The sequence below is a fragment of the Tyto alba genome, unplaced genomic scaffold, assembly GCF_018691265.1.
Source record: "Tyto alba isolate M040663 unplaced genomic scaffold, T.alba_DEE_v4.0 Super-Scaffold_38, whole genome shotgun sequence".
NCBI classification, from domain to species: domain Eukaryota; kingdom Metazoa; phylum Chordata; class Aves; order Strigiformes; family Tytonidae; genus Tyto; species Tyto alba.
The window spans coordinates 7,634,272-7,648,227 of NW_024881313.1; the positions used below are offsets into that span (position 1 = coordinate 7,634,272).

The 13,956-nt window shown below is 40.4% G+C and overlaps 1 protein-coding gene across 1 annotated transcript in view; it reads right to left on the bottom strand.

Annotated features, from left to right (window-relative positions):
- Positions 1-545: 545 nt before the first annotated feature.
- Positions 546-13,956, bottom strand: part of ABCB5 (ATP binding cassette subfamily B member 5) — a 34,811-nt gene continuing 21,400 nt past the window's right edge. Inside the window, exons 17-25 of the mRNA XM_032991678.2 lie at positions 12,986-13,069; positions 10,803-11,006; positions 9,857-9,957; positions 8,381-8,521; positions 7,750-7,906; positions 5,266-5,463; positions 4,138-4,344; positions 3,009-3,155; positions 546-2,481 (exon numbers count right to left, since the gene is read on the bottom strand). Of these exons, the coding sequence (XP_032847569.2) occupies positions 2,281-2,481; positions 3,009-3,155; positions 4,138-4,344; positions 5,266-5,463; positions 7,750-7,906; positions 8,381-8,521; positions 9,857-9,957; positions 10,803-11,006; positions 12,986-13,069 (1,440 nt within the window). The 3' untranslated portion in view covers positions 546-2,280. The remainder of the gene's footprint in view (positions 2,482-3,008; positions 3,156-4,137; positions 4,345-5,265; positions 5,464-7,749; positions 7,907-8,380; positions 8,522-9,856; positions 9,958-10,802; positions 11,007-12,985; positions 13,070-13,956) is intronic.

The window sequence follows — 13,956 nt, forward strand, 5'->3', positions numbered from 1 at the left end:
GCTGGTACCGAGTCTGTCCAGCTATTGCAGCATGAGAATGCTCTATGTAAACAAGGGTGAGGAACATGCCAAAAGGGATGTAAGTGCAGTCACTTTTCTTTCCATGGTAGGCAATGTTGACCTCTGAAAGAGCAAATAAGGGGAAACACAAGTCACAGAACTTATTTTTCTAGGCTGACCATGCTGCAGCTCTTTCAGCAACTTCCAGGTCAATTAGTGCATAATTCCTCACTCCTCTTGACCCTGTGCTAGTAAATAATTCCAAGCTGGTGGGAAGGAAGCATGTTTTGTATTCTTCTCCATTATCTGCATGGATGTGAATGCAGTATTTTCTACAAAGATGCTCCACTAACTAGCCCCAGATGTTAGATGATTCATTATGTTGCAGAACCTTAACTTAGTGACCGTTTTCTCCTCTATTTATATATTTAAATTAATTTCTCATTTTTTCTTCATCTTGTTACTGCAATAGATTGCAACAAATTTTAATATTACAAAAATTTATTATTCATCACAAGTGTAATGAAAAACACATATGCATCCAACACAAAAGTACAAAATAACTCTTTCTTTCCCCAAAAGATTTCTGGATTAAGAAGGAAGATATTTTATTTTCAAAACTGAGAATCAGACTCTACTGCGTGTAATTTTAACTCCATTACAGAGACAAACCAAGGGAAAGGGAATAAATTTGAGCCCGCATTAGATAATGGGGAATGTAATAAGTGCAGCAGCTCCTGCAGTATCTGCCTATCATGAGAAAGTGAAGAGGTCACACAAGAGGGGTGCCTGATAACTCCTTCTGTAACAGTTCCTGAGAAAAACTGTGTGAGGGAGAGTGAATGTATTTATTTTGGCAAAGCTGAGACCAGAATTTGTTTTCTTTTGTGCATTTTATTCCCCTCATGGATCCTGATGCCGGAAAACAATTGAAATGAGCAAAGGAGATAGTCATTACTATAAGTTTTTTTCTGCTACAGTTGAGCAGAGTTATCTGGAAATTATAAAGTATTGCAGGTTGCTCCAGGCCATAAATCCTAACCCAAAGCCACGTGCAAAGCCTTGGAAAATTAAAATGCTGCAATTGGGTTTAACCAGCCAAAAAAAACAGCTGCTGAGTCACTCCGACTACAGAGTACATATTCTTCAGCTGTTGAAAGATGTATTGCAGCACCCTGAGGAATATATCAGAGGAATAACCAATTATTTAAGCACATGTATAAACAAGTTTTGCCAACACTTCAAAAAATCTTTAAAATTATTCATAGAATCATTTAGATTGGAAAAGACCATTAGGATCATCAAGTCCAACTGTTAACCTAACAGTATCAAGTCCACCACTAAACCATGTCCCTAAGTACCACATCTATTAAAAATAAAGGATCTCATGTTGAAAACCACTTTTTAAGTTTGTTTGTTTGTTTGTTTTTAAAAAAGAAAAGCTATTTACATGGCTGACATGAGTCCAGTCCAAAACAAATCATCCTAACTCCCCCACAAGACTTTTGAAATTATCCTGATGGATGCAAAGAATGATTAAACTCTGTTAGGTCAGCAATTGAAAAATACTAAACAAAACAATGGTATATTTGATGTCAGTTTATCTCTATATGGAAATCTTGTAGCTATTACAATTATCGCCCAAAATAGAATATTGAATCTCCAAGAAATGTGTGAAGCACAGTAATATTAGAAATGTGGCATAAAGTGGGGGAAAAGACCCAACTAACCCACACATCCAACCCCTTCTCTTTAATACAAATCTCTTTATTTGGAATCTCAGCAATCAGTAAGAATTGAGAGTCATCTTTAATTAAGAAGACTTTATGGCTGTGTCTATTTGGTGAAGAAACCCAAGGGGCAAGCACAAGGACCAGCTCACTGCTTATCCATGATGCTTAATCACTGTCATGCTCTGGTACTGCCTTGGTCTATGGCACCTGGTATGGGCCAGGGCTTGGGGGGGACAGTGAGACCAGGGTGCCCCACCTAAGCCATGGTGTAGGTGAGACTACTGCAGGTCTGGCTCCCTCCAGATCACAGAATCCCCACAACTGCCCAGCAGATTCAGCTCCTGGGACTCCCCTGTGCACCTTCCACGACCCACCCCAGGGCATGCACCGCTCAACCCCACGGGTGTGTGGGGCAAGGGCTGCACTGAGTACAGCAACCAGGCTGCAACACATGGTCCCTGCTCCATCAACACAGACACAGCCAATGTTCATGCTCTGTAGGATTTTCATATCTTCCCAGAAAAAACAAAAAACAAAAATCTGCAAATTACTTATTAGAAACTTGTGCATTTACAAGGGCATAGTAGTGTCCTTCCTTTGCCAGTAACTGGCTGTGGGTGCCCTGCTCTACCACCCTGCCGTTCTGGATGACTGCAATGATGTCTGCAGTCTGTATGGTCATCAGGCGGTGAGCAACGACGATGCAGGTTCGACCTTGCCGGGCGTTATCCAGAGCTTTCTGGACGATCTGCACACAGATGTCATAAAAATGCTGTTACCACCTGGAAAGCCTTCACTTGTCACAGGAACCACATTTGATTTCTTACTCTTTGTTATTACCTGAATATATCACCCACAGATACACAAGTCATTGCATACACGAGACCCTTACTCAACAGGGTTTCTCACTGTGTAGCCAGTGAGACTGATCAAATGAGCATGAGATATTGAGAAGTGGGTTCTTGGGCATCCAGTATGGGTCAGAACACAAGTTCAGTATTTACCATCAAATGAAGCTAATAGAAAGACAGCTGAAGAGTACCAGCTCCCCATGGTATTTTCTACTTTAAGTTTGAGGATTTTCTACTTGTTTATTTAATAGTTATGCACAGCTTCCCAGTGTCATTCAATTCACAGCTTGCAGCTGGAAAAGCTATCATGATACACCTGCCCTGTTGTTTCACAGCCGAGCATTTGCAACATTGATTTTATCCTACAGAAGGCAACTAGCTATGTACATAGACATGTATATTTCACATAATAATTATTGCTCACCTGTTCACTTTCTGTGTCAAGAGCAGAGGTAGCTTCATCCAAAAGCAGAATGGCAGGATTACGAACCAGAGCACGGGCAATAGCTATTCTTTGTTTTTGACCTCCAGAAAGTTGTGTTCCTTTCTCACCCACCCGGGTATTATATTTCTGGATGTTAAAAATTAAAAAAGAAGACACGTGAACACTCCTAGAGAAGGAAGATTAGAAAGATAAACTTTTATGCGTGGCTATAAAAATGATTGCATATGTCCACCTTGAAAGAAAAGACTAGTGCAAGTGGTTTTAATAAAGTTAGGATTTTATAAACACTTCTAGTATAAACAGTTATATATACAGGCACACATATTTACACCTGGTCTGAAAATTTACTTCCACAATGACTGGGATAAGTCTTGAATGGTACCACCAGTGATACAGCAGTAAGGTGTCCACAGACATCTGCCCACGACCATATAAGAGTAACTAGAGATTCAATGCTTACTAACATATACATGAAGATCTGAGTTTCTTGCGAGTAAAGAATCTCAGACATCATTTGTAGTAATGAAAATTAAATATTTTTCAGCATCATTACATCATTTTCGAGTTATACAGAACTACAGTTAAACTATCAAAGCATTTTTCCTTGTTAGAACCAAATTCTTGGCAGGCATGAAGGTCAAATGCCATGTCATTCACTTTTGATTTATTGCCTTTTTGTATTTGCTATGAAACACTTCCTCTGTGTGCTCATCCAATTAGAAATAGAGCATTTAGTTTTTGAATTATTTTAGGAAAAAAAAAGCTTTCTCAGAGTAACTTGAGAAGTTTCATCTGTCAAAGGAAAAAAATATAAAAAAATTTATGAGGGCTTATTTGTACATAGACTGTCCTCTTATTTTTCCCCCATGATATTCTACCTTGTCTACCATGATGTTAACTGAAACATTGGATTTTTTTGAACAAACAAAGAAGGATTTTAAGCTTGAAACACACTGACATTTAAAATCCTAAATTCTATACTTTTTCCCATTAAGGGAAACAAAATTGGTTATTTTTAGTTTATCTATATAAGTGAGCATTACATAGATTTCTCCATATAATTCCAAATAACTAAACTCACTGTGAGGACAAGATCAGTATCTCTTACCTCTGGCAGTTTTTCAATGAAGGTATGAATATTTGCTGCTTTAGCTGCTTCTTCAATTTCCTCCTGACTAACCACCCTACTGTTGTCTCCATATCGAATATTTTCAGCAATGCTGCAGTCAAACAAAACGGGCTCCTGTGACACCAGGCCCATTCTGGACCTCAGCCATTGTAAATGCAAAGATCTAGTATCAATTCCATCTGCTAACTAGAAAAAGCAACAGAAAGATGATGCCAAGTTAACTACAGAGCTCATCCACAGATACGCACTGTAAACAGGAAACACGAATTGTAAGCGGAAGCCTGTTACGTGTTAGATTACCAGCTGAAATCAAGTAAATTTTGCATGCAAAATGGAAAAAACCCATCAGGATAGATGAAATATTTCCTTCCATTAGCTTTCAGTTGTGTGTGTGTGTTTTTGCTTCAGTTTCCCAGCAGACAGAGAGAGAGTGCAGATCCCAGGCTGTTGCTGCAGTCCTTCCAGCCCTACTGACCACAAGAAGCACCAGGAACTTCACTGGAACACCTATCCTTAAGAAGCTGAACACAATACATAGTCTCAGCTGTAGGCCTTTAACTCAGTCTTAAAACCTCCATGGAGGTTTCTTTGGACTTTCTATACCCATTAATGGGGAATACATCAAAAAGTCCATTGCAGCCTTCTGATGGTGACGCAGCAACATCTCTGTGGGATTATATTTGTGTTATCTGAAGCATGTATCTATGACCCTAATGAGTGAATTCATATCAGCGAGATGACTTATACGCTGACAAAAAAGTGGTGTGAGCGCTCTGCCCCTGTGTGACCAGGCTGTGAGCAGCTTTGGGGGGACAGCACAGTCTGACATGGTCATTCCCTTCCCCAGTGAGATCTGCGCCCTGAGCCAGCACAGCGCACCAACACGGGTGCCGGTGCTGGATCGTGTGGTGAATGTATGGGGCAGTCAGTGGCAGGGGTCTTGAGGCTGTCTGCAGCTCCACTGGGGTCACAACCTCAGTAACTCACACATCTAAAAAAGGTGTCTTGCCAGAGATATTGCCAGCGTTGTTTAAAACCTTTGAAACCATGGAAGATAAAGTTCTGTAGATTTGATTGTTACTAATAGCCACACAAGTCTATTTTTACCACTTGTCCTTCCACAGGATCATAAAATCTCTCCAAGAGCTGAATGGATGTGCTTTTGCCACAGCCGCTGCTTCCTACTAATGCCAGAGTCTGTCCTTTGTTAACCTTCAAGTTGAGTCCTTGCAAAACTTGAACTTCTGGTCTTGTTGGATATACAAAATGGATCTTTCTGAATTCAATGTTGCCTTCAAAATTGCTCTGAAAAGTAATAGAGAGTTCACATGCTCATATTAGCATTTATTGGCTTTAGCTATAACAACTTGTAAGACTTGGTTATTGAAGTGAGAGAACTGACAAGAAAGTTTGGGAGGGTGCGTGCAAAACTGCTTTTGAAGTTCTTTCAAATTACATATTGGATCGAGCATAGTATCATGATTTATGGGATGATCTGCAGATGTAAGATGCTAGATCCCTCTGGAGAAACAGGTTTTTTTGCATATCTTGTGCTTATTTCTCACTTCACCTTTAAAAAGAATATCTTTAGACAAATAAACAATGTTAATATTTTTCATTTCTGACACATGTCATTGAGGCATTTCTACTCTTGATATAATCTATAACATGTGCTTTCCTGATCTCACACTGCAGGTAGCACAACTGGAGTAATATAACACAAGGTCAAGATCAGCTATTAAAATAGAAGAGCTAAATTCTTCAATAGGTAATTTACAAGCATGTAGGACAAGCTGTGTTTTAAAAAGGAATTATAGTTGTTAATTAGCCTTAATAAGCATCTCCTGCCTTTTGGCGTAGGACCCAGTCCTGTGTACATATTAGCAGCACCACTAGTACAGTGCTCTCACAGCAGCTGATGATCTAATTTAATCATGGAATGGTTTGGTTTGGAAGGGACCCTAAAGGTCATCTAGTTCCAACCCCCCTGCCCCGGGCAGGGCCCCCTTCCCCCAGCCCAGGGGGCTCCCAGCCCCGTCCAACCTGGCCTTGAACCCTTCCAGGGAGGGGGCACCCACAGCTGCTCTGGGCACCCTGGGCCAGCACCTCACCGTTCTCTCAGGGAAGAATTTTTTCCCTATGTCTAATCTAAATATACCATATTTCAGTTTAAAACTGTTACCCCTTGTCCTGTTACTGCACTCCCTGACAAAGAGTCCCTCCCCAGCTTTCCTCCTTTAAGCACTGGCAGGCTGCTATAAGGTCTCCCCGGAGCCTTCTCTTCCCCAGGCTGAACAACCCCAACTCTCTCAGCCTGGCCTCATAGGGGAGGTGCTCCAGTCCCCTGATCATCTTCATGGTCTCTTGTGGAATTGTTCCAACAGGTCCATGTCCTTCTTACTTTGGGGGCCCCAGAGCTGGACCCAGCACTGCAGGTGGGGTCTCACAAGAGCAGAGCAGAGGGGCAGAATCCCCCCCCTCAGCCTGCTGGCCACACTGCTCTTGATGCAGCCCAGAACACGGGTGGCTTTCTGGGCTGTGAGTGGCACATTTCTGGCTCACAGTCAGTTTCCCACCCACTAATACCCCTGAGTCCTTAATGGCTCAAAGTTTTACTTTGCTGAAGTCACAGGCATCACTGGTATTAGAGTCCAGTCTATACTAGAAATATTTTAATTTAAGTTTTATTTTACCAGGGACCTTCTGCCAAATCCTTCAACATCTGTGCCAGAGAACCCTGCTTCAAGAAGATATGTAAGTGTACTCATAACTTTAAAGGCTGAAAATCCTGTGCATAAGCTTAAAGTTATAGAAACTGGATTATGGCTTCCTGAGTAGGGGCTATGTACAAATGTAATCCTTCCAGATCACATAAACTGAAAACATTTCATGCAGAAATTTGACAAGTGCTGAGGTCAGTTTCCTTAATGACAGTTTTGGTTTAGAAGTGAATTTTTCAGAATTTTTTGAGTGTGTAGTTTTTTTTCTCATTTCGTTCCTTGTTGTCTTCCCCCTCTTCCCCCCTCACCTCCCCCTACTCTTTAGAGCAAAACAGATTATTCATTAAGTTAGTTCTGACTTCACAAAAGCATATTTTTACTTGTGTTAGTCTCCACAGTTACAAGATGATGGCTTTTGGTAAAACTGTTGTAGATCTGAAGGAACTAGTCTCTCATCTACAAAAAGAGTAGAAAAATGCATTTGTATTTTATTTCTCCTGTAAACCCTTACAAAGACCATGCAACTGTTAGTGGAACTGACTTTGTTAGTGCTTTCCTGAAACCATTTGAGATGTGGGTCAGTAGAATGACAAGTATTTTTTTAGCTCATTCAAAGCAAAACTACATTTAAGCCTTCTGACTGAAAAAGAGAAATAATATTGTCCATTAGAAAAAATGAATGAGTCTGTACCACTATTTTATATAATGTCTGTCTTTTGTGACACTGTAAACAACTATGAAGCTATGAATACAGTTGCAGACAATAAAATATTACTAGTTTAATTTGTGTTGACATTTTTTTCTGAAAAAAAAACCAAACCAAAACAAACTACAAATGCAAAGCCCCCACCCCTCCAAAAAAACCCCTTACCAATTTTTCACCTTCTTCACTGTAACTGTCAATGACAGGTTTTCTGTCCAAAAGTTGAAAGATTCTTTGAGCTGACAGTCTAGCTTTGCCATAATCTGGTGCCAGAGAAGCAGACTGACCAACATTCATAGCTGCAAATATGATGGAAGAGAAGACTCTAAAAGCAAAAGACAAAGCATCATTGATTTCAGGTAGAACAATGCATTGTTTTCTTCATGTGTAAAACAAACCCTCAGAATAAAGTTTTTTAGCATTTTTAGATTATGATGTTTCTGGAGTTCCTCACCCCCCAAAATGTCATCCAGTATTAGGAAGTTCTATTTGTTCCTATAACTACAGTGGTGTCACATCACTTCTCTGTGTTATACCCTCTGCCTGGAAGAAACATTGAACAGCAAAGACTTCTCCAGAGTAGGTGTGTTGAGCGTGGCCACATGCCTGCTGCTTCACTTCCCAAATACACAACTTTCCCCAAACAGCCCTTCTGTCCAAAGTGCCCTCCCAACCGGACTGAATTCCTGAGTTCGAATGCCCCATTACCTTCGTAATTTGATGAAATAATTTGCAAGCATTGAAATCACCATCCCGTGTATATATGTTTTTTTCAAATCTTCCTATAAAGTATACTCACATAAATACATTTTCAAAGTTGCTCAGACAATGGGCAATGAGCCATGCCCCAAATCTGAAGACTGCCGCATCAATAAAGTAGTTTGCACACTGAGCTAGTCCATAGGTAAGTCCATAGAAAGGGGATTTTCTTAGAGAATCTCTGATAAAGGAAGAGACTTTCCATAAATAACTTGTAAACCAGAAACAACATACACTGGCTGGGGGATGGCCAGATTTCTGGGTTGAAGCTTTCAAGAAATACAACTCGCCCCTTGAAAACACAACAAATCAGCCCAGAACACATGCACACTCACAGCCAACCCCTGCCAGACCCTAAAAGCACCCTGCATTGTGACATGGAACTGCCCTTAGGACAGAAAGCAATGAGATCCTTCATCCTCAGTTATGCTATCTTGAATCTATTTGCTTTTCTATGGCAGGGCAGATCACTAAAGCAGTTTTTTTTAAAAAATATTTAATAACTACCGCATATAACCCATTTTATTAAGAAAACAAGCAGGCTCCAGCCCAGCCTAAGAGCTGCCTGCGGGCTTCTGCCAGGTTTCCCATCTGAGCAGAGACCTCTCATCCCGATTCGGAACAGGGACGTACTGCTGGGTATCCCCTCAGGGATTCAGACTAAGCCTCTATTTCTCAATCTGTCCTTCTAGAGAAATTTCATTTTGTGTAGCTAATTGAATACACACTGAATCAGAGTCTGGAGGACTCTGCCTTCATGGCTTAGGATGCTCTCTGAGGAAATGGAAATCTCCTTTCTAGTCTGACCTTTGACAGTCCAGGCGAGCATCCTGCTCATATCTGGGGTATTACTAGTTCAACAGACACCGAATTTTAACTCTGTTTTGGCCGAGGACAGATTATACAATGCATCATTTTCAATTCCTTCTTTTACATTAGTTGCCTTGGAGGAGGAAGGAAACAGAGTTTGGGCTATGTTAACTAAAATAGAGCTGGAAAAATCTGGCATCCCTGATGATTTGAATGCTCTTCAGTGGAGACCAGTCAGTGGGGTGTAGTGGGTCAAACAAGGGAAACACATGAAGTTCATTTCAAGGTTTCAAAGTCATATGAGAGGAATAAAACTGGTTTATGTTATAAGGGGTGTGTTACGGGAGTTAACTGTCAGTTCCTGACTTAACTAGTATCAATGCAATACACAGAAATGTAGTGAACGTATGTCCTATACTCTAGGCATACACAGACAGACGTAATATTCTGTAACACATATGCAGAGAATGCAGTTTATAAAGTGTTTTCATAATGAAAAGGCAAATACTGCAAATTTTTTTCACTCTGCATTTAAGGATGTATATTAAAATATATCAAGTGAGCAAATTTAAAAACTATGCAAACGGCTACTGATATCCTTCCCAATCTTTTGGGTATTAGATAGTTTGCAATAAATGCATTAACAATAAATCTGAAAGACTAAAATGTATGAAGAAAGAATTATAAAAGAAAAAAACCCACCTACCTATATGGACCATTCAGACTAGCAATGTATCTTTCATAAAATGCATCTTCCCTGGTCAGTGAAGCTACAGTTCTTATGTTTTCAACTGATTCTGTTGAAATCTAAATTGGGAGATAAAACAAATAAGAGGTAATCCCTTACAACTGCAATCTACCACATATCTCCTAAACACTTGATCTCTTCTCTAGAATTTATTATTTTAGTTCAGAAAGTGTTTACTTAAGAGAGGAGATTGAGGTCTGTTATCAGGGGAAGGAAAGCCCAGTGCAATGAGAATATTCACCTCATGGTCATAAGACAATCAGGGGCTGAAGCCAACAATATATTTGAGTTCAGAACTTTGGGCCAGCATGCAGGAAACATCAGCAGCCCCTGCCCTAACCCGTGGGTTGTGATCCCAATGAATTAAAACCTGTTTAATAAAATAGGAACGAACCCCGGTCATCCGGGCACTGCTTGCACTTTTGCACGGACTACTTGTGTCTCCTGGAAGAGAGCTATCAGGTGAATTAAGGCAGTACCCTGAAACTGCTGAGCACATTCATGGTTTGCATTTTATGATGAAATAAAAAAGCAGCAGTGTCATGGCTCAGCCGTGCAACGCTCCTGGCCACAGCACAGAGCATTGCAGAGCCAGGCTGTTCGCCCTAGACACAAGGCACGCCAGTGCTGGGGCTGATGGTGCTACAGCTGTCCCTGACTAGAAATCTGCTATGGAGGCTTTCAAATGCATTTTTATAGCCTAATTTATAGATGTTTTGTGTTATCTATGTTTTGATTTTCTTGGGGATATATAAACATCCCCTTCATCCCCCACCCTGTCCTGTCCTGTCCTCTCCCCCTCTTCATTTATCTTGGATAATTGAATCAGCTGTAATATAGCTACAATGTTGTCCTTAAAAGTGATCTCACACCATAACCCCGTAGTTAAAATTGGAGAACTTACTCTTCCAGCCTCTTCCAAAGCTTTTTGATCTTTTGCGGCATGACCAGACACAGACCTAACACTCGCAGCATTTGTAGCAATAATGAAAGGAATGCAGGCCAGGATAAGCAAAGTTAACTGCCAGCCATATACAAAAGCAATGATGATGGCAGTCAGAAGGGTAAAGACAGTCATAGTCATCAGTCCAAGTCGGCTTCCAGTTGCCTAAGAAAACCCCAGAAACCCCCAAATATCTGTCATTAGATTTTTCTTTTTCTTATTTGTATCACCACTTCAAATTACTTATATAGTCAAGGCCAGCGGTTCAGCTGGAAAATGAAACCGTGTGTGGTCACGTGCAGGGACATTATGCAGTTACTTACATAGTTGTTCCTACACATTCCTCGTACCTGCCAGCATTCAGGCTTCAGGCAAGGTTAAGGGGGTCTAAACAGTTGGTCATGATAGTTGTTTAATGAAATATGTGACTTCCTGCACTACCTGAGGCACGGAAGACTGTCACAAGAGGGCAAGGCTGGTGCTTGGGTGCCCAGCGTTAGGCAAGAGGGGCTTCATTCTAACAATAGTCACCTATTGATCTGTCCCACTAGTGGTAGTGGAAACTACTCATCCTCAGGTTCTCACACCACTGCACCTGGGGTTGGGTACTCAGAAAAAACTCTGGATTTGGCCACCCTGCAGAAACGCTTTATCTCAGTGAGATAGCGAGTGGGAAAGATGAACTCATATTGAAGAACTCCTGTCTCCTCCCAGCCTGTGTAACTTTTTCATCAAGAACTTTTAAAATGAGAGATGATTACCATCCAGCATCCGGGTGGGCTCTGATCCGCAGAAAAAAAGGTCTGAAAGCAGCCCTGTGGAAATAGTTCATCTTCCAAAATTTGGCTTGATGGAAAAAACAAAAATTCTTGGGTGGGAAGCAAAAATTCTTCTCTCTCTTGCCAAAGACTTTCCTGCCCTGAAAAGACTTTTCTTGTTCAATAAAATTTAAAATAGTAATAATTAAACTAATGCCAAGGTGAATTGTTGCCATATGTTCCAGGGGCTGCACATAAAGATGGATTTGGAAACTTCAGCCAGCACAGCATGAGGCACGGTACTTGCTGACAACTCTGTAGCACTCCAGAGAACACAATAGCTTTGGAGACCAATTCATGCCCTTAGCTGGCTTCTGTGGTTAAGGGACCCTGTGCACCCCTCCTTTCTACTGTCCTGACAGGGTGAAATAGTTCAATGCCACTGCAGCAAACTAGAACTTTAAAAGATGAAAATGACTAAGTTTTGTCACAGACTATTCTCTCACTACAAGTCCATATGGACGAAGGACAGGAGAGAGAGACAGAAGTCTGTGGAGACTGAAACATGTAGGGATTAAGGGGTTTTTGATGTACATAGTTACAGGAAACAAAAACATCTTAAAACAGACCAGTAAACTTCTCCCTCAAAAATGCTGCGGTGATTTTTTTTTTTTTTTTTTTTTTATTGAGGAGCAGGCAAGAAACAGAGACATTTGGCAGGTTTTCAAGGGCTGCTGCTGAGGTGAGCAGTAAGAGGAATTGTCCAGAATTTGCCATGTTCTCCTGCCAGTGTCCAGTGGCCACCTCTCCTATACCAGTGCTTTGAGTCATTCCCTCCTTTGGCCATCACCCTCCCTCAGCCATCACCCTTCCCCATATTCTTTAATAATGGTGGGTCATTTCTTATTGTTTGATCTGCTTGTGTGTGAAGCACATTTGGTGGGGATGAGAAGAAGAATTCTCTTCATTAAGCTCAGTAAGAGTTTGTATCATCTGCAGATGCAACCTTTTCATAGCACTCAGGTGACACCCATCATAGGGTGTAAAAAGCTGGGGTCCACTGATTCTGGTCGCTAGCACGTGTGCAGATTTTGCTTTGCATGGTGAAGTGATCTACAGTTATTATACACTTAGCTTAAAGACTTGTAGGGAGGGAAATGAAAGGTACATGAACATCTGCTGGATTTTTGATAGTCCTCATAAATTATCAGCTGGGAACCCATTTCCAAGGTGTCAACAGCATGCTATGTAAATTCATCTGCCAGTCTGCGGGATAGACTTATTACCTTGTGTTCTGAAATAATCTCAGTGTCCCTTTCTAATTGCAATTAGTATTTGTAAGGAAGAAAAAATATTTAAAAAGCACTCAAAAAAGAAACAGCATACCCCTTTGACTTGGGAAGCATCTGTAGCAAGCCGAGTTAGCAGAACACCAACAGCATTTTTCTGATCATCGTACCATCCAACCTCCTGCAAGAAAAGACACTAATTTTTGTTTCAAAAAATTACATGTTCTTATTATATTTCAGATTTATCAAGATTATTAATAAAATGAACAAACATTTCCAGTTTAGGTAGCATACGGGGAAATGGAAGTACAAGTCATGATGGGTAACTGCAATATTATTCCTCTGTAGTCAGTACCTTCCAAGTAAACTAAATGAAAAAGCTTAGAAAGTATTATTCAGTTGTGAACATCTACTTGTTCACAATCAAAGTGCTGTTAGTTGTGATGTTCTGAACATGCCTATTTAGAAACTTTTATTATAAACCCCTTTTCCTCAGTCCTTCCTTGGGCCTGAAGAGGTTAATTATTTTTTTCTTATCAGCTACCTGTTCTATTAACTATAGAAGAGCAATTCCCCACTTGTGTCTGTACATACAGAAAAGAAATGAGGCCCTTTTACCTCCAGAAGCTATGGCAGGTTTCTTTTTTTGATCAATGATTTTTCCTCTCCTAGTCCCTTCGAGAAGTTTCTATAAACACATGAGTTCTTATACCCAGTGGGTGTGTGGGGTGACAAATTATGCATTCTCAAAACTTCTATGCAAGCAACATGAAAACACCCAAATTAACAGGAAGATCTTAATGTAAGTAACTTTATTCTTCGCATGGGTAATTCTTGATGCAATAGTGCAACATGAATTGTTTGCAGTAAAAAATTATCAGATTATCTATTTGCTATGGATTGCAGTATGTAGATTTAAATCTAAATAACTAAACAGATTTGCTATAAATCTAAATATTGCATACTTGCATCATGACCACCCAAGCAAGGGGAGATTAAGCTTTTTTTGTCACCCTTGCACAAACATATTAGCATGCCAGAAATATGCACATTTGTAATGACACTCCT